Below are 21,171 nucleotides of genomic sequence, written 5' to 3'. Positions count from 1 at the left end.
CACCTCATAGAACAGTCCTGGAACACAGGCAAATACGCAGCAGTTTGAATGCTGAGTGCAATTACATATTCAACAACATTTGGCCAGGATTGCTTTAACCCTATGTATGATTTATATTAATTCCCGAGTTTGGAGAAAATGAAATGGTGATTGCTAGTGTTTACTTTTTATATGCATCACACACACACACACACACGCACGTAACTGTCATTAAAAGGTGTTTGAGCTAGAGTTTCAGTTCTTAAGTTGTTTCACTAAAATGTTTCTAGATTATTTGAATAGTCTTGGGTTTGGTGTATTTCTATGTGTGTGTGATCTCAATTGTGAAAAATTTTGCCATGGATACAGAATTGAAGGTGAGCAATACTAGTAAGAAAACAATATGGTCACAAAAATAGTATTTTTTTCACCTACTCACATCAAATCCCTTTCTTACTAAAATCAGAAACCATCAGCTTTATAAATAACAATTTGTTTTGGACCCTCTATATAGACAGCAGTATTTGGAGTACATGCTGTACTTGGAGTATTACGTGAAACTGATTCAGTAATTGTTTTAATCCATATGTTACCAAGATTATTTTGGTAATATGGGTCCAAGTTCAGCATCATATCCTACCCCTTTGCAAAATGTTGTTCATCATTTATTTAATTTTCTTCCTGTTCTCAACAAATGTTACGCACTAGCTAAATAAAATTTCTACTGATCTAAATGAAGTTTGGTGAATTAGCCGACAAAGGACAATGTTAGAATTTGTGTTCAGTCTTTGCCACTCTGAAGCTAAGACCATAATTTCAATCTTGTTAGAATAGAAAGTTCTATTAAAACACATGGCATTGATCTTGGATTTTTTGCACAATAGGGGACTTAGAGTTGACATAGCACTTTACAACTGAGATTTGAAAACTGCTTTGAAAGGAATATATCATTGTCCTTAGGCGGAATAAATAAATTTAAAAATTGACCATGCTCTGAGGATATTATTAAAGATATGGAAGAGGAAAGAAAGGTACAAACAGGAGAAAACGTTTGCATGAAGCCATAGTTGATATGACTGAAAGACTGAGGAATAGAGCTCCTGTCCATCATCTCCATTCAGAGCTCTCAGCCCAAGGTCTTCTGTCTGTGGCTGGGGTATGAAGGCAGTCCAGAAGAAAGAGCCAGCACAAGGGATATGTAAGTGCACAGATGGAAAAGCACACTGAGGCAGGTGTTATTTGTTTAATGGAGACAGTGAGGTGGGAGAACATATTTCTCTCAGATACTTGAGATTGTAAGAAGTTCTTTGTCAGAAACTGAAAATGAGAATTAGAAGGCTAATTTTTATATTGTCAGGAAAAGATTCACGGAGTTGTTCAAATAGGAGGGTAATATTTTTTGCTTAGCAGCTGAAGAAAATCTTAGTCCATTTCTGATGAACTGGGTGAGAATATTAGGTGTATTGAGGTGATTAAAATAAAAAAAGTATGTAGTGTGTACAAGGGTTTTAATTAACAGTAAAAAAAGAGAAAGGTGAAGGTTTTGAATTACTGTGGATGAAAAAAAAGACTTAGAGAGAATCTTTGTCATGGGAAGTCAAGCCAGAGTTTAGATTCCTATAAGACTAGTAGCTACAAAAATGCTGTTTTTGAGTTTGTGGGTACTATCGTTTTTATGAATTTGTGAGTCAAGGTTTATAATTGAAGACCACCTTTGATATCAGTCTTGTGATTTCTTGAAAAAAGTTAGTGGTACTGTAAGGTGAAAAAGAATGGATAGCCAGTGGAGGATTCTTCTAAATGATTTGGTTGTTATGGGATGTAACTTCAAAGGTTATCTTGACCTAGTGCTTTCTTGTATTTAAAGACTGAGGTTTAAAACAAAACAAACCTCAAAAAACCAATTATCCCTTCACCCTTAGGACTAATTTTATGTCAAGCTAACAGTTGGTAGTAGGATGACCAAGTTAATGCATTCTAGATGATGTCAACAACATTTTCCAAACAGATTTTTATTAAGCCATAGGGAAAATGATCTTAAGCACTCTACCACCGTTTTAAATCAACGTAGTCATCACATTACCTGAATTATTTTTCTTTTTTATCTTTTGGTGGCCATCAGTAAAAATAAATCTCAAAGTGTTTTGAAGCTATACAATGAACTTTTGCAGATCAGCACATGTAAAGTAGCTAAGAACACTGTTCCTGAGACTGTGCACAGTCCTGTTGTTTGTGAGTTCTGTAGTACTGTTGGGGGTGGGAAAGGGAAAGAGGTAGGAGAATCACACTTGGCCAACCAGTGAGAAACAATAAAAGGAACCATATTTTCTTCTCACATTTCTAATAGACTATTTTAGACAATACAAATTAAATAATTTAGAATCATAGAATCATAGAATCGTTTAGGTTGGAAAAGACCCTTAAGATCATCAAGTCCAACCATTAACCTATCACTGCCAATTCCACCACTAAAACATGTCCTCAAGCACCACATCTACACGTCTTTTAACGGGTAGACTCAGGGGAGACTTAACCACTTCCCTGGGCAGCCTGTTCCAATGCCTGACTATCCTTTCGGTGAAGTTTTTCCTAATATCCAGCCTAAACCTCCCCTGGCGCAGCTTGAGGACGTTTCCTCTTGTCCTATCACTTATTACTTGGGAGAAGAGACCAATCCCCACCTCACTACAACCTCCTTTGAGGTAGTTGTAGAGAGCAATCAGGTCTCCCCTCAGCCTCCTCTTCTCCAGACTAAACAACCCCAGCTCCCTCAGCCTCTCCTCATAAGACTTGTGCTCTAGACCCTTCACCAACTTCGTTGCCCTTCTCTGGACACGCTCCAGCACCTCGATGTCCTTCTGGTAGCGAGGGGCCCAAAACTGAACACAGTACTCAAGGTGCGGCCTCACCAGTGCCGAGTACAGGGGCACAATCACCTCCCTGGTCCTGCTGGCCACACTATTCCTGATACAAGCCAGGATGCCATTGGCCCTCTTGGCCACCTGAGCACACTGCTGGCTCATGTTCAGGCGGCTGTCAACCAACACCCCCAGGTCCTTTTCCTCCAGACAGCTCTCCAGCCACTCCTCCCCCAGCCTGTAGCGTTGCGTGGGGTTGTTGTGATGCAAGTGCAGGACCCGGCACTGAGCCTTGTTGAACCTCATACAGTTGGCCCCGGCCCATCGGTCCAGCCTGTCCAGGTCCCTCTGCAGGGCCTTCCTACCCTCGAGCAGATTGACACTTCCACCCAACTTGGTGTCATCTGCAAACTTAATGAGGGTGCACTCAATCCCCTCATCCAAATCATCACTGAAGATGTTGACCAGGACCGGCCCCAACACTGAGCCCTGGGGAACACCACTCGTGACCAGCTGCCAACTGGATTTGGCTCCATTCACCACCACTCTCTGGGCTTGGCCATCCAGCCAGTTTTTAATCCAGCATAGAGTGCACTTATCCAAGCCGTGAGCAGCCAGCTTCTCCAGGAGAATGCTGTGGGGGACAGTGTCAAAGGCCTTACTAAAGTGCAGGTAGACAACATCCACAGCCTTCCCCTCATCCACTAAGCAGGTCACCTTGTCATAGAAGGAGACCAGGTTAGTGAAGCAGGACCTCCCTTTCATAAACCCACGCTGGCTGAGCCTGATCCCCCGGTTGTCCCGCATGTGCTGCGTAATGGCACTCAAGATGATCATGTTCCATGACCTTCCCCAGCACTGAGGTCAGGCTGACAGGCCTGTAGTTCCCCGGATCCTCCTTCCGACCCTTCTTGTAGAGGGGCGTCACGTTTGCTAGCTTCCAGTCATCTGAGACCTCCCCGTTTGACCGGGGCTGCTGATAAATGATGGAGAGTGGCTTGGCAAGCTCCTCTGCCAGCTCCCTCAGTATCCTCAGGTGGATCCCTTCTGGCCCCATGGACTTGTGAGCATCCAGGTGGATGAGCAGGTTGGTGACTGCCACCTCTTTGACAGCTGGGGCTTCATTCTGCATCCTATCTCCATCTCCCAGCTCAGGGGCCTGAAAACCCTGAGGATGACCAGTCTGACTGTTAAAGACTGAGGCAAAGAAGGCATTAAGTACCTCAGCCTTCTCCTCATCCTTCGTGGCAATGTTTCCCTTTGCATCCAACAAAGGATGGAGATTCTCCCTGTAACATATTTTGTAACATAATGGTTGGCAGTATCTCCATAACACATTCTCTTCTGCGGTTGGTGGCTGTCTCTGAACTTATTCAACATATTTCATAGTATCAAAGTACAAGCTAGGTTTTCATTATAATGACATGGTTGCTGTCCTCTTCTTTGAGGTAAGGATTGCTGAGAATTTAAAGATACATGTATTGAAAAATTAGCTAAGGAATGTTCTCCCTTCTTCTTTTTCACAGTGAAAGCTGTTTGTCCTTTGAGAGTAGTTAATCACTTAGTTTCCCTTGTTTCCTTTTGCTAACTTAAGTGCTATCACCACACTTAGCTGTGGACAGTGTGATCATGAAATTGTGCTTTTCCTTTATTTGAAGAGGGTAGGGTGTGAAGATGAGAGAGAGAATCTGGTCAGTTCTGCTGTCTCCAGTTGCTACTTTGAACTACTTCAGTCTGCTGAGTGCCTCAGTTATAGTCCATCTAACATAGACTTTATTTGAAGAAAAATGACCTCCTTAGTATGTTCAGATATGCACTGAACCCCACTATAGATGCAGGGGTGCATCCAGGTGGCATCTGTACAGCTATTCCTCTGCCCCAAAAGCAGGCAAAATAAGTCGACAGGCCTTGTAGGCAAGAAATGTAGACAGATATTTTTTTTTTTATTGTTTTGTCTCCTGTGAATTACAGCAGCTAGTTCTACCTGTCAAATTGCCTAATGGGCTGCAGATGGCAGTCTGTTATACCATAGTATTTTCAATGAGGCCAAGTTTTTCTTCTGAGTGTGGTGTGAAGACATAGTCCTCCACAGTCTATCCAAGTATGGATCATTGTATATAACATCTGTCTTACACATAGGACTTTTAATCTGGAGACCCTGTTTGTTCACGAGAGCCTAACTAGTCCAAACAAGTATTTTAAAACCCAATTGCATTGTCTTGCACCAAGGTACAGTTGAGGGGTGAATATTTTTCCAGGTGCCTTCTGAAGAAGTAATTTTAATTTCAAAAAATGTAGAAGTGGGGTGGAGGATGTCAGAGTAACCTAATGCTTGTGGGCTTCATGTGTCGTGGTGTTCTCCAAGTACTCTTTGGAGACTGGTATAGAAAGTCTGAGCCATGGGGAGGGATTGGTGGTGTTTGGAGACAGGAAGGCAAAAGTTATCTTCAGTACCTTACGGACATGGCGGTTGTAGGAACTGTCAGGAAAATTAACCAGCTGAGAATAAGTGATACTGCGTGGAAGCAGAGGATGACTGAAAAACACATGCTTTCAGTGAATGGTAGAGGGGAAAGGGAAGGTAGAGGCAGCTGAGAAGACTGGAGCAGCATTCCACCATTTTCCTGGGTCTGATTTATCCCTCTCTGTGGTTTTGCTGCTGGTTGGAACTGGACCGCTCCTTTCCCTTCCCACACAGTCTGGATTCCATCAAAGGAGCAATAAAAGCAGATGAAACAGTTATAGCGCAGGCACTCACTGGCCAGGAGACCTAACACCAACAAAACTTTGCTTGACTGCTGTCTTGATACTAACAGGTCTGAAAACGACTTGCAAATGCTCGGAGAAATAGAAAAATACTTTTATTTTAATCTCTTTTAAATACTGTGTACTTAATGTCTTTATTTTCTCTAAAATGGTAGTATTGATTACTTATGCATATTTTGGTCTTTAGAAATTTGAAGGTACTTAAGATTGGCCTAATGCTACTTGCAAAGAAGTCAGTGGGACCAAGGCTAGGTACATGTTGTTTGATTTGGACTATGCCATCCCATATTTGTAAATTATAGCTTGTTTTCAGAGTATTGTAGCAGTAATGTCTTTAATGAAGGAAATGGAGGACGTAATATATAAAAATAGAGTGCAACAGCCACAATTTCACCTTGCAGCTATGTATTTTACAGTCATTATTACTGATAAGTAGCAATGTAGTATATAGAGTAACTAAACAATAATATGTGTTTCTACAGATTTGACTTAGGGAGATTTTCCAGAAGTTTGCATTTTATCAGAGTCTGTACTTTGTTTATATGTTCCTATATTTTTAAATCTTGAAGTCTGTCGAACAAAAATACTTTGCTGTGATAGGTACGTTTTTTTTTAAGTTTAGAGATTTTGCAGTTAATGTGTTATTTTGTTCTGTGGGAGACAAATGATTATTTTTAAAGCTTCTTTCAGCTGCAATGGCCTTGCTATAAATGAATCGGAAGAAAGCAAACTCTCACAACTGTTTATATTAAACAGCAAAAGAAGTAATTTGTTTATATGATCTGTGGATGATTTATATTTTTAGCTGTGTGTAATTCTTTTCATGCTGACAAGTTGAAAGTGAGCACCACAGTCCTATGTGGATAAAGCTACCTAGCTTACTGAATTTTAGTCTGGGTGGTAATAAGACAGGGAAACATGAGTGAGAGGCTTAAGTATTGGAGGGCTGGAAACAGTTAATCATTTTTACCATCCCTCCTTTGGAACACCAAAAGCAAAGGTAGTACAGACTACAACAGGCCACTTGTTACTGTTTACTTAAGTACAAACAGTGGTAGAAGTGTTTAGTCCTTGGGGAAACTCAGTGATTAAGCAAGAACGCAGAAGTTATTTTGATAAGGCATAGCAGTAGTGTGGCCAAACTGTGATCATCCCCGAGCTTTAGGCAGGCCAAGGATGAAGGCCTCATATGTTTGGATCTTCCTGATGAACAAAGATAAATTCTGCTAAGAAAATAAACTCAGTATATTGGTCAATTTGCAACAATTGGTGAAAGAATTAAATTGTATATTTTAGGACTTGGCATGAGAAGTTGTGGGAAAATAGTTCAGGGTTTCTGACTCTGGCTTGATTTTTCTGTAGATCTGGAAACAGAGCAGAAAATTACTGCATAAACATATTTAACAATACCATGCTGGGTGCTGAAAATCCAAAATGAAAATTGAAACTGCATGAGAAGCAAGAGCACAGTCTCTCTTCGCATTTCAGTTTCTTAGTTTTTCACTGCAAAAATTCCGAAGAATTTGAGCTTATTTAAAAAAAAAAAAAAAAAAAAAAAAAAAAAGACAGACATCAGCTACTGCAGACCGTCAGCTTTTTTAGTCCCTGTGACTCTGCCCAATGGTTCTGGTTACAGTACCATTAACAGAAGGCTAAGGAGAAATGCAATCTCTTCATTTTTCACCTCCCAGAGGACAGCCATATAGCAGAGTCTGCCTTCAGAGGAGCATCTGCAGTGCTTCTGCCACTGAGAAAGAGAATGGGCCAATTCAACTGTTTATGTAGGTTTGAATGGCAGAAAAAATTAGATAGTATGTTCACATTGAGCTGTTGAAGTAGGGGATGGGCGGAGGCAGTAACCCAGTAACCTCTGACAGGGCTGCGGTGTTGAGCAGCTGGGGATGTCTGGTGATAAGCTCTGCAGCTGGCAGAGCTGCAAACAGAAGAGGTTATCACTGAAAGCCTTAGCTTAATGCAGTTTTAGCTATACTGTTAAGCTAGCTAGTCCAAGTGGTAGTACACACAAGCGGCCTGGAATACCAGATGGGAATGCAGTAGCCCGAGTACAGAATTGCAGTGCAAAGCTAAGCAGAAGTGAGCTGAGGCCCTGGTTAGGGCTTGCAGGCCCTGTGGTAGAACAAGTTCCAAACCCTGGCAATTGCAGGTCCAGGTGCCTGACCCTCAACTTACTCTACCTCTGGCTGTGTCCAGAGGTTCACAATTCCTTTATTACTGATAACATTGATTTACATAGACATTCTCCATTTGATTCCTAGAAATTCAAGGACCCGTTTTCTTTTTCAAGTTCACTTCCAGAAACACACGCCTGCGTAGGCCTTACTTGTGCATTGACTAAATGAAGTTTTGTTCTACAGCTACGCAATTGTGTGCTACGCAATTTGAATAGGATTTAATAAAGCCACCTCACATGCTACAGAAATTAAAGCATGAGAAACACCTGCAAATCAGACAGGCATAAGCACAAACAACATTGGAATGATGCCAGCGAAAGCTTAGCTCCAGCAATAGTAACGGTAACTGTGAGGACCTTGGCCTCTTTTCCTCACCTGTGTACTTTTTCGTTACAGCATATCAGATATATGGCCTATTCCATTATGTATTTAGAAAAGGAGGAAGCAGTTTCTAATGATGTATCTGGGCCTGCACTTGTAACTCTGTTTTTTTGTAAACTTCATAGATATAATAGGCTTGGAAGCTGGTAGGCACCACATTCCCTAAAATTCAGGGTTTGCTGCTTTTAAATTTGATTGCGCATTCCTGTGTTAATTTGCTTTTTATATATGTCTGGGTTTATGCTAGATAAATGCATTTCTTCAAGAATCTCACAAATACTGTTGTAAGTAACCTCGTGCCAAAATTATCAACCGGCTGATTCTCTGAGAGGCATAGTACATCATTTAATATTTTCAGAAAAATAAGCTTAAAGAAAAGTGTGGGAAAATGATAGCCTCAGTTTTCTACAGACCAAAGTTATCTATGTACTTAAACTACTAAACAAAAACAGCTCTCTGTGGAAAAAAAGTCAACAAAATGCATGAAGCATCTGAACATATTAAATTACGAAAATAAAAGAACCCAATTATAAAATTCAAAACTTGCAGTGACAGTACATATTTGCTGTTAACTGTACCCCTTTAAGTTTAATTTACTATTATTTTCTTCTTTTTTAATGTACAGAAATGTAGAGACTTGCCAAAATTTTAGAACAAAGTTGATTTTCATACAAAAAGCATTTTGGAACATGTCCAGTGGTAGAGTGAGGGTGTGCCTGGAGGGTGGGGAGGAGATGGTCTCTCATTCCCACCCTCTCCATCACAGTTTGTAAGTTACAGTTTGGCAAATTAAGTGTGCCTACAGTACAAAAAGAACTTAAAAAAGTCTGCAGCTCTAAAAAAAAAACCAACAAAACTTTTTATAGAATGAAAAGAATGGAGAGCAGCAAATCAGTCCACAGAACATCAACGTTGGCTTGAACTTTGACTTGATCTGTAAACAAACATATTCTCAGGTTTAAATAAGTATTCTTTCTCTCTTTCCTTAACCTTTAATTGGTTTCCATTCCTTGATACCCTGTGAAATTCATCTGAGGATCTCAGCTAAGGGAAATTGCCCTTGGCTGGCTCCTTCCTTCAGAGTCACCCTGCTGAAGGGATCCCCCCATTCCAAAGTACTGTTGACTCCAACATCTCTAGAGCATGTGAGGTTTGATGAGAACAGCCATCCCAGACACAACAAAACTCCCACACAGAAGCATCATCTTTTAGGGGTATCATTCAAAGGCAAATTATGAAGGTGTGGGAAGTTACTGGAAGGCAGAGTGTCAAAGAACTGTTTGGATGAGTTATACAAAAGGAACAACAAGAAGAAAGGAATTTACTGGCAGAAATTGAAAGGCTCAGAACTGATGCCGTGCTGATGGCATGAAATTGCAAGTCATGAAATAGGATGAGGCTTCTCTGATGTCAGAATGAGGACTTTGCAAATAATGACTCATTGAGAAGGGAGAGGATTCTTTCCACCTCTGGAAGGATACATTTTTGCTCCTGCTTTTTATAGCTTTACAAGCAGGCAGAGTAGATAGTTGGAGGGGAGGCAGGCTAGTTTTTGAAGAGGGTGGACAGGGATAGTCAGAGGATGGCAAAATGTCTGGGTGGTTGTTGCATCCTGGCTTATGCCACTGTCCTATCAATGGAGCCTGCCGTGTCCGGAGAAGCAAAAGGACTAACATTGATTAGTACTGGAGAAGTGGCTGCTCTACCTACATCCTTTCAGTTGCTGGGGGATTTCCAGGCCTGACACTTTCCAAGGCTTATTTCCTAGTTTTCATTCCTTCCCTATACTTTTCCATTGCAAGGGCAGGCACTGGCATCCTTGAAGAAACAGAACTGAGTTTTGCTCGCAGTGCTGAAAAGATAGCACTGACAGCAACACAGAAGTAGATGTCTTGTAGGACAGTTAAGTGGCACTGGAGAGCGTAGAGTTCTTTGTGAAGACGGTAGGAAATGTATTGCAAAGGCATGGTTAGTAAACAGTGCTCAGATAGAAGTCTTTGGACAAAAAGGTCTGGCAAGAGGCAGAAAGGATTTTACTGGGGAAGCAAATAGGAAATATGAGTCACAGTTTGGCAGAAAGGAGTTAACCTCTGCCCCAAACGTGTTGTTTAGCAGGTTCTACTACATCTTTATTTTTTCATCTTGTTGGGTGCCATATGTCCACTGTGCCACACTTGCTTTGGAGTTGGATGCATCTTAGTGAAATGAGCTATCTGAGGTTTCTCCAATTACATGTACTGTGGCAGACATTAAATATTATTAGATACACAGCAGGAGACAGGCCCTGTTACATTTAATAATCTAAATTTGCAGACAATGTAAGAGAAAAATGGAAGAAGGAAGAGTGAATAAATTATAAAAGCAAGAGGGTCATGTTAAGTCCATGGCTTGGAGAGGGATTTCAGGTGGTTTTGTGTAAGGAAGTTTGCTCATTGAGAACGTAATGGAGAAGAAATGCTCAAAAGAGAAAGGACAGGGAGGGAAGTGGGAAGGGAGAGAAGGCTGAAGTTTTTATTAAAAAAGTATCCTTGAGTAGGTCCTTTGTGCCATTTTGTTTATAAGCTAGTTGTTACTAATTTAAAACACTGACAACTTGTTGATGGTTAAGAACATTTCAGGGAAGAAAGGATTCTAAAAGAGAGTAGGTGTTATAAAAATTGATGGATAAAATGGTATGGGAAATTTCCCTCTGGGAGGTCTGTTTGAAGGGAACCAGATGAATCTCCTTCTCCTTTCTCCTCCTTTAACTCTGATTTTCTGCTTGTTCTCTTCTGTGCTCTGTTACTAGCTCTCTCACCAATGGACTCATCCATTCATCCCTTGTTTCTGTAACTTGTCTTCTGTAAGTACATTCAGAATCTTCTTTCCCAAATTCATTTCCTCAGCTCCCATTATTACAGCTCCCGCTCCATCCACCACACATGCAAATAAATATATACATATACAGACAAGTGTTCTTTCACTCTTTCTGGTTAATCTTGCTCATACCCTTCTGGTCCTTGTCCAGCTACTTCAGACCAGTCTGTACATGTCTGTCTTATATAGAGAGCGCAGCATTTCTCTTGTCTTAGTTTCTGGGCTAATTGCACCACTTCTGCCTTTAGGGACTCCATGAGGACCACACATTTAATTGATAGGCCTCTAAGTACTGCTTTTTTCACAGAGCAAAAACTTCATTCAGACCAAGGCATAGGTGTTAGTTTTCTTCAGTTTGTTTCTGCACGTCTTTGCTGCCTCCAGCTCTGTGTGTGTTTGTTCATTCATTCATTTATATTCTCTCTCTACCAATCTGACCATTAATAAGTGATCAAGCATTTTATAGCAGGCATCTAGAAGATTTATGTAGAATAAAGATATCATGGACAAAAACTGTCATAGGACAATGAATATGCATTGGAATATGCATTCCAATTTATTACCCTATTTGCCTTTTCATATTTAAGATGCTAGCATAGAGTGCACCTTTTCAGAGGTTAGTATTGTCAATATTATGTGTTTTTCTTACCCTTTTGTTAGTTCTCTTGAAGGTGAGCTACTTGGTTTTCCTATGGGTTGGAACTCTCCATTGTCTGTCTTTCATGCTCTGTGATCTCATTCCTACATGGCATTCACAAATCCAGTGAGTAATATGTTTTTGTAGTCTGACTTGTACGCTGTCACCTAATGCCATATCCATGGTTCCCTGACACATTATGACCAATATTTAAGAAAATCTTCCCCATTATAGCAGCACTTGCTTTCTGTACAGTAATGAAACACTTCTCATAGAGAATGTTTTCTTCATCATGAACTCTTTTGCAAAAAACAGGCATTTTTTTTATTTGCTGTTCATCAGCCACTGATGATTAGTAATGATAGCACGAATCTCTAATCCTAGAGATTTACAAAGTTGAACTACTTAATTTTTAGAGACAGCAGCTTTAATTCAAATAACTGCCAGGGTATCTTTTTTCTGTGATGCCTTGTTTTTTGTTTTTTGTTTTTGTTTTTTTTTTAACATATTTCTTTAACACAATCAACACAGATTTGTACATAGACAGTTTTGCACATACCTGAATTACGTACTAGCTAGTTACATTATAATGAAAAGACACCATTAGATGGATTAATAGTCTTGAATCGTGGTAAAGTTAGAACTGGACTCATATTTCTTTGTTTTTCTCTTCACAAATGGTATCTGAAGAGCAAAAGCCTACTGTCATTTGAATAACATTTCATAAAGCAAAATCTAATTTCTCAATCCATAAAACACATGTTGCAGTTTGTTTCTGAATCTAGCAATGATGATATTTTAAGAAATTGCACAAATTTATAGTTATATATAATGTTATGGAAATAACACTGATTTTTCTTAAAACTTAATTGATGAGAGTAGGATATTTCTTTTCTTTCCAAATTGTGTAATTTTGCCATGGAATGAGCATTACAGTGCTATATACCATCTCCCTCTATCAGTTCTTAGCCTGAAGGTTTTCTTACTTGAGCTATGGCCTGACTTTTTTTCCTTTGATTTGTTTTAAAAAGTGAGATGAGGAGGTTCAAATGTATACATACTCCACTAAGAAACCTCATATTAATAGCAGCTAACTTTCTGCACCTCTAGTCTAACAGTTTTTCAAAAGCTGGTCACCTGTGGCTCTACCAGTAGTCTCTTCAGAACTGTAAGCAATAATGCTTTATATAATACATATAAAAATAAATAGAAACATACCTGTTTTCTTTTATGCATTTTGATTAATGCAAAGCCACTATCGCCATAGACAATTGAAGGTGAATTGAATCTTGTCATTTCAGCACTTCATGTTACGTCTGTTGAACTGGTCCAGATCTTGTAGTCTCACGTTTAGGTATTATTTTCCAGTAACATATGTTAGTTGCACAAGCTCTCCCTTCCTCCTATGAATGAATATCTGGAGTGATAAGTTCTCTGTGTCAGCTGTTGACAGCGTGGATGGGTTCTTACCAATTATAGTAGGTATCACTGAGTTTTTCAAGAGTAAAGGTTACTACACACAGATAAAGTATCTTTTCTGTTTCTGTGTAATCTTAAGAGTTTTGCTGGGACAAAAAAGAAACAAATAAAATATCTTAATTTGAGTGACATAGAGCTGCAAGCATGAAGCAGAAGCTGCCTTTCAGTGTTTATCTGAAAAAGAAAGTGGTAAAGGTAATCACATTCTTCATTACGCAATAAATTCTAAAAGCACAATGTCACCTGCTCCATTTGGTGTATATCAGCTAGCCCAAAGCCCTAATGGATTGTGTGCAAAACTTCTGTAAGATTTTGACCTACCTTCCTGTCTTCTCTTATGGTTAGGTTGATGATAAGAGAACATGCATACAAGATAGAAATCCTATAATTAAACTGTAGGCCTGAGTTGGTTGAAAATGTGATTTATCGACATAAATGCTTCCATATCAGCTATGTCATTAGGTTTGGGATAAGTTCTACTCATCCAGAAAACAGATGACTAACAAACTTCCATACTCACATTCTCCAGTCTTGTACTGAAGAATGAGTCAAGTATTGTCAAATTTTAATTTTGCTACTGAAAGTAAGTTTTTTTGGGACATTTCAAGCTGAAATGAGTGCATTGTCATTTCTTGCCTGACAGGTTAAAATGGATTCAGTCAAACTGCAGTGCTTTCTGTGTAGGTCTGATTCCAGGGTGTCTTTCGTATAAATCATCTCGGCTAGGATAAATCTCAAAATTCCCAAACAAGTTGTTCATCATAATTTACAATTCCTAATAACCCAAAACCTTCTTTGAAAATTAAGACTTTGGGTGTTTATTGGTCTTAATGGATCAAAGTGACAATACCCTGTTCCTTTCATTTTGTGCTTGAATAATGAAGAAAACTTGCAACACTTGGAGTTGCAAGTGAAGATGCTGGTGGATTTTTAGTGGTTTCTGGTTGATGTTAGTGACTAATGTATCCATTACATTCAGTTTAATAGGCTGTAAATACTAGGAGCTGATGAGCAATTACATGTTTGCATCTTTCCTTTCCTATTTGGAGGCAGTAAGTTCCAGCAACGGAACAGGATGAAGTCCTATGGCTGGTAAATATTTCACTCGTGCCATCAAGAATTATCTGAACATGCCTGCAGGGCTCTGATAAGCCCTCGTAACAGGATTTTCAGTATAGCTTTAATTTGTCATGTTCTTCTCCTAAAAACATGAACCTTTGTGTCTTCTTTGTTGAGCCCTTAATGTTTTAGGGAATGAATGGAGATTATTGATGGCACAGAAGCTTCTACAAGCTCATTTGTCAACATATCATATATTTAAGAATATCGCAAGTGACAATCACCTTTTTTAAATAACAGAAATATTTTAAAACTGGCAACTAAAATGTTTCTGATTCTTACAAAAAGCTGTTATTTTGTGAAATCATTTTCCCAAGCAGTTAAAGGGAAGCACATAGAAGAAGGGGAAAAAACCCACCCCAAAACCAGTGTGTATGTAGTATAGAAGTGTTACAGCCGTACTGGATGGCTCTTCATTTGGCACCTCCAACAACTCTTTCTTCCTTTGCCTTTCAGATATGCACAAGCCTGCTTATCCTCTTTCCCATTGCATCTCAGAAAATTCCTGTCAGCCTGTGTTTTTTCATTGATGATAGTACTGCATTAGTGTAGAGTTAATAAGGAAGGTTCGCTATGCCAAGTGGAACCAAGTCATGGAACCTTACAGTTTTACCATATAATCTTTGCCAAAGTCTCTCTACCTAAGAAAAGAGGAGTATATTTTGGTTTATTTTTTTCCTGATGTTAAAAAATGGCTTAATTCAAATATACTGTCAGTGATTCTGTATTTATATAGTTTGGGCATCTACATCAGTCTAGACAGAAGAAAAAAGAGGAGTGGTGAAAAGCAATACTTTTTTTTTCCTCAGCTATTATATCTGTTTCATAGGGTGATTCTCTTCAGGGTGGTGATGATTCTCCGTTCTCAGACTCCATTACATTGGAACAAACGACAAGTAATATTGGAGTTTCAAGTGGACGTGTCAGCCTATGGATGCAGTGGATGTTGCCAAAAATTACTATTAAATTGTTTGCTCCTGATCCTAGAAATAATGGCACAGGTATTCAGCATTTTTTCCCCTAATATACTATTTTAAATTCCATACATTATTTTACAGAACAGTATTAGCTATTCAGAGCATTTATTGACAATATTAAATACTGTAATGCAGAAATAACGGGTTGGATCTATATTTTAAACTAGAGTGACAAGCTGTAGTTAGGTTAGTGCATGGAATCAGAATTCAGTATTGTTCTTTGGCATAAACTTCTTCCCCCCCCCACCCGTGGAAAGATGATTATATTAAATCGGAAGTAAGTTGGTTGTTTTACTTAATAAGGTGCTGCGTTTATTGCCTTAGAAGCAATCACGTTTCATTTTCGTATGAGTTAGTAAGCATGGTTTGTGTATGTCCATGTATAGACATGTAGTTTTGTATTAATAATTTCAAATTTAAATTTAATGTAATTATCATAGTATAATCCTTAAAGTCATAGGAACTTTAATATGGAGTTCAATGTAGAAGTTTCGACTTCTGTGTTGAAAAGAGAAATATGTGTGGCAAACAGCTTCTCTTTTTTTCTTTGAGATTAAAGTTGGATTATCGTCCGGACAGTAATTGTTGGAAAGGAACTCAGATTCTATAAATGTACTGCAGGACTTCAAATATTTCTTTTTTTTTTTTTTTTTTTTTGTTAGGAACACTGCTGCTTAGAAATTAACATTGTTATTCATAGTAATGTGAAAAAATAAGGAGACTAATGATTAAAGCTAATTTTCGAAGAGATGTACTTGAACCTTTGATTTTTAAAAAACTAATTACATGAAAGAAAGAAATCTCAAGTATTGTTAGAGTAAATATCTTGGCAAAGATTTTTTTTTTACTTTTTTTTTTTTCAGGAATTGTACTATGAACACCTGAACTAAAACACCCATATATAAGTCTCTCTACACATTTGTATAAAAAGGTTTGGATTCTAGGATTTTTTCTGGTTCCTGTCTGTGTGACACTTGAATCAAAAAGTGCTTTATGAAAAAACTCTGAGTAGAAGTAGCATCATGCTATTTACAACATGTAGTGCCTCAGATATATTTCTTGTTTAAAAACTTGCAAGTTTCAGATTAATAACTAATAATTTTTATATTCTTTGACTATTGCAGAAGTTTGTGTAGTCAGTGAATTAGAAGATCTCAGTGCTTCAGTGGATATGCAGGATGTCTATACCAAAATCAAATGTAAAATAGAAAGCTTCAATATTGACCACTACAGAAACAGGTAATTCCTGGGAGTTATTCTGCTTTTATTTCAGGCTGAAAGAAGAAGGGAGGTGGGTTTTTTTTCTTAATTCTATCTTGAATTTAAGGTAATTGTTCAATTTCAGTGAAATGATTTTAACCTTTTAAATAATAAAAATCAGAATTACATTTTCTCAGAATTATATCTGATTCCAAAGAAATACATAGAAATCATTACAAATCAGAATAGCATTTTTTCACACTTACTGCTCTGTTGGTCCATTAGACAAAAATCATTCATTTTAGCTGAACTTTTGGATGGGAAATTCCTTAAATATTGCTTCATGATGTGTTGGCAAGTGCTAATATTTAATGATTTATGGTACCATACTCTTAGATATTAAGAAGAAGTTTCTAAAAAATGGAGCTGTTTCTTTTGCTGTGGCTTAGCAACACCGTCATGCAGGGAGCTGAGCTGATTATCTGTGTCTGTGTGACACAGCATAGTGTTATACAGACATGCCTAAGTAAACTTTCAGTAATTAACGTCAACCAGTATATCATTAGTATTATGTATGTTTAGGGTAGGTAGTTAGGCCTACTATATGTCTTGCAACATTAGCAAGTCTTTTTAGTTGAATAGTTTGCTCCACCAATGTGACTTTGTTCATTTGGCACCCAGATGCACGGTTCTGTAGAGAGATTGCATGTACTGTCTTCTAGCTCATATTGGCCATGAGCACACTAGTCTTGACAGAACGAGAGCCTATGTAGTCTTTGATCAGCTGGGTTAGTGTTTGCCATTACAGATCAACAGATTCCATTATGGGAGACATAAATTAAGAGAAAATAGAATAGTTGTTGTGAAAGGAAAAAATAAAATAATAGTTAAAAGCTTCAGAACATTTTTTTGGCATTGAAAATGACTAAAATATTTAGGAGCACAAATCATTTTGACTTAGGAGCCAATGTCTGCAAGGTCTTATTGGACACTTACTGTTCCCTGTGTACAATAGGAAGGAGATTTAGTATCAACTTCTCTAAGTTATCAACATTTCTGAGACTTTTTTTTCTGATCACCTGTCTAAAAAAAAAAATTTAAATTCCCGTTCTTTTGCCCAAGTTACAAATGCAGTTATTGTTTATACATATTGTAATATTTGATAATAAAAATTTGTACTTTATTTTTTAAAATCTTTTCAAATCAAGTCATAATGCTTTAAAATGCTGTGGAATCCCAGTAGCTAGGTGTTGTTAACAAGCTTCTTTGTCCACAGATTCTATGAAAAGCTAATGTTCCGTTAGAAATGTTTTCAACTTCAGGGTGGTCTTGTTATATTATATGCTAAAGTTATATTGAGGCTTTTAAAAAAAAAAAAAAAAAAAAGAAAAGTTATTCCACTTGACAAAATTGTTACTGTTCTCATTTGTATTTCATGATCTCTTCAGAGTACCTTTCTCTGTCTTTAAATCTCTGTGGACTAAAACCAAAAGCAGAGAATAGATAAGGTGAACATTCTGTCTTCCAGGCCAGGGGGAAACTGGCAGTCAGGACATTTTGAAGGAATATTTCTACAATGCAGAGAAAAGCTTTTGGTGAGATTTCTTTAGTAAACTAAAGTGCTTACCTGAATAACTCTTCTTAAGCAAGAGATTTTTCTTTATTCTTATATACATTAAAAAGAATGATTACAAGAACTGTAGTACAAAGCACATTTTAATACTTAATAGCTCATTTTTTCTAAATAATTTTTTGATTTTGTAACATATGTATACAGCTTTTTGTTCACAGTTTCTTGGTTCTTGTAATCATTCTCCTTCCCATTCTAACAAAGCTATCTGCTGAAAATCCAGGGGTAAGTCCTTTTTCTGTATGCAGGATTTTACTATACTTTTATTCTCATATGTCTTGACCTCTTGCTGTAGGTTGTCCTTTCACACAAAGTTTTACAAAGGTTTTTTTTTTTACCATTTTTTTTGCTTGATCCGATTGAATGTCACCTTTTTAGGAAAAGGTATGGCATAGGCTTTATCTTGCAGTTACGTAGAACTGTGCAAGTGTAATGTAAATTTTTTTGTTTGCTTATAGCAATCTTTTTTTTTTTTTTTCTTCTTTTGTCTTCCCCTCTTCCATGCCTTGTTCATTACCTCAAGCCTTGGGGAAGATTCTTGGTCTCTGGGGCAATATGGAGGTGTGTTCCTTTCCTGTACTGACAAGCTGAACAGACGTACTTTGTTGGTTCGACCCATCAGCAAGCAGGACCCTTTCAGTAATTTCTCTGGCTTCTTTCCCTCCGTAAGAATCTTTTTTAAAATTTTTACTACAGAACTTCCACTAATAAATGCCAGTTGGAGTAAAAATAAAAAAAATCTCAAATGGCTTTAGTTTCTTGTCATCTAAATTTTTTTTGTACTAAATATATTAATTACTTATATTGATTATATTAGTTATGTTATTTCCCTCTTATCCTTTAGTAATAGTTGTCAGTCATTTTTTAGTAGATATGGGAATGAGGGTTGATGGTTCACAACCTGGTACATAACAGCAGTCCACTGAAGTCAGTGGGATTCATTTATATTAAATATAAGTGAGCACATACAGTAATGTTTGGACACCAAATATATAAAAGCCAATACTGAACACTGCATTTTGTTCATGTGATTCTGATATCTCCTTAGGGATTTACGTATTTTGTGTTACTGCAATATACCTTTACGCAACCTTTTAAAATTACTTCTTATCATTATGGTAATGCAACAATTAACAATTTCATATTTGAGTCTTTCTTTTGAATGCTGGGAACATTACTTGCTAATTCAGAATATCTCAGTGTGGGATATTTAACCCCTTTTCTTCCTGCCTATTTATCCTTGAAAGACTTTATATGTTATGACATTGGGCTCTTTATCATCACAGATGTATGGCTGTGTAGAATCTTTTTATGTTAGTGGAAGTTCTGTGTGCTCTGATTTATTTTCATCATGAATATTGATTTGTAATACTTTCTCTGGTTCTGTTTATTTCAGTTCTTAAGGAAATTAACTTACTAATTTGTTTTAATTCACTTAATCACAAAAGCTTCCGGTTTTTCATCATTTAAGCTATGTATCCTGTTTGTTTAAGAAAGAGATGTTGTCCTTCTGTTAATGAGGTTTAAATTATATTAAATTGTTTTTAATCAAATTTAAGATGCTGAAAGAAGCAACTACTTGCAAAATGGAGTTGCTTTCATTTGTGCTAAATTAAACAAATGTATAGAATTCTATCAAAATGTTTGTTACACTGTTAAAATAGTGTTTTTCCTAGTTATTATTTTTACATTTTTCACTCACTAACAATGGATGACTGAAAGATTTTCAAAGACACTATGAAAACTGTACTATACATCTTATGGGAGCTCAACATCTAATTGTCATCTTTATCTAGGAAATCTGTTTTCTAAGTGAAGGAATCTGCTATTTCTAAAGTATGGCGCAATGTAGCTTTATTTAAGTGATGTGCTTTAGCATGTGGCACAGCTATTCTCTTTAAATACTCAGAGGTGATGAGGGCAAAACCAGCTCAATTCTTAGAGTATTTAGTTTAGGTTTATACACCCATGTTTAGATGAAGTGAAGCTATCTCAGCACCCAAGCGTTATTTTAGCACCTATGGTATTTGCACATGTAGAAGGAACAATGCAAGGGAGTAAGATCTACTTCTAAAATGTCTAAAGTGAAGGAGAAATAAAAATATATAACTGTGAAAAATTATCAGAAAATGTTTGGTAAATTTAGACTCTTGGATATATGGGCTTTTTTGGCTTATTGGATTTGAATTTCATACAACATAAATAATCAGATAAGAAAAAAATGTTCAGCAGTTCATAGTTTTAGCTCACACAATACAGTGAAGTGTGGACACGCTGTGGACAAATTGTCCATTCAAAAAACTGAAAGAAATTTTTTCTACTATTCAGAGACAGTGGAAAGCTATTAGAAAATGTAGAACCCTAAACATCCTAACTAACAGAGAATATGGCAATTGATGGATGTTATATGTGTATGTTTTTGCAGCAGTTTTTTTTTTTTTTCCTTGAAACAGACAACTGCAAAACTTCTAGATGGCTCACACCAACAACATGGATTTCTTTCTCTCACTTATACCAAAGCTGTGACAAAAAATGTCCGGCACAAACTGATATCAAGAAACGAAAGAAGAACATTCCATAAGCTATCAGAAGGTCACACTGATGGTTCTCCTCACTTTCTTCATGAGATCCTTCTTTCTGCTCAAGCCTTTGATATGGTCCTCTGTTTTCCGTTGCTTAAGGCGATTGCAAGCATTTTTCAAGCCAGGTTGCCAAGGAGTCAAAAGGAGAAAAGGAAATCACCAGGCCAACCTATGAGGACTCATGCTTTAACTTCCCGCAACTTGCCTCTGATTTATATTAACACTGGTGTAATAAGAGTCTTCTTTCCCCAAAATGAGGAAGATCGTCATACTGCAGAAGGTACAGTATTTTATGTTAGAGATTTTTTGCTGTTCATTATTGTAGACAGATACTCTAACTTAGTTAAATTGCTGACCATTGCTAAGGCCTTCAGTTTTAAGGGTCAGAGTTAGGAAACATGTAACATTCATGCTACTTCTCTGCAGATTTGCTGAAAAGTGTTTTTAGATATTTAATTGATCTTTGCTTTCCCAGTACCTATAGAGTTTGCATTTAAAATGTGACTATAAAAAAA

At 37.5% G+C, this 21,171-nt stretch overlaps 1 protein-coding gene across 7 annotated transcripts in view; it reads left to right on the top strand.

The window, feature by feature from the left end:
* Positions 1-21,171, top strand: part of VPS13B (vacuolar protein sorting 13 homolog B) — a 483,190-nt gene that overhangs the window by 261,635 nt on the left and 200,384 nt on the right. For all 7 annotated transcript variants that reach the window (XM_087749030.1, XM_087749012.1, XM_087749022.1 and 4 more), the window contains 4 exons: positions 15,097-15,268; positions 16,369-16,483; positions 18,598-18,739; positions 20,528-20,936. In XM_087749030.1, the coding sequence (XP_087605156.1) occupies positions 15,097-15,268; positions 16,369-16,483; positions 18,598-18,739; positions 20,528-20,936 (838 nt within the window). The remainder of the gene's footprint in view (positions 1-15,096; positions 15,269-16,368; positions 16,484-18,597; positions 18,740-20,527; positions 20,937-21,171) is intronic.

Source organism: Nipponia nippon, unplaced genomic scaffold (assembly GCF_047370975.1).
Source record: "Nipponia nippon isolate SJK-2023a ecotype South Korea unplaced genomic scaffold, ASM4737097v1 scaffold_1, whole genome shotgun sequence".
In the NCBI taxonomy this organism is placed as follows: Eukaryota; Metazoa; Chordata; class Aves; order Pelecaniformes; family Threskiornithidae; genus Nipponia; species Nipponia nippon.
This window is presented reverse-complemented; position numbering and strand designations above follow the sequence as displayed.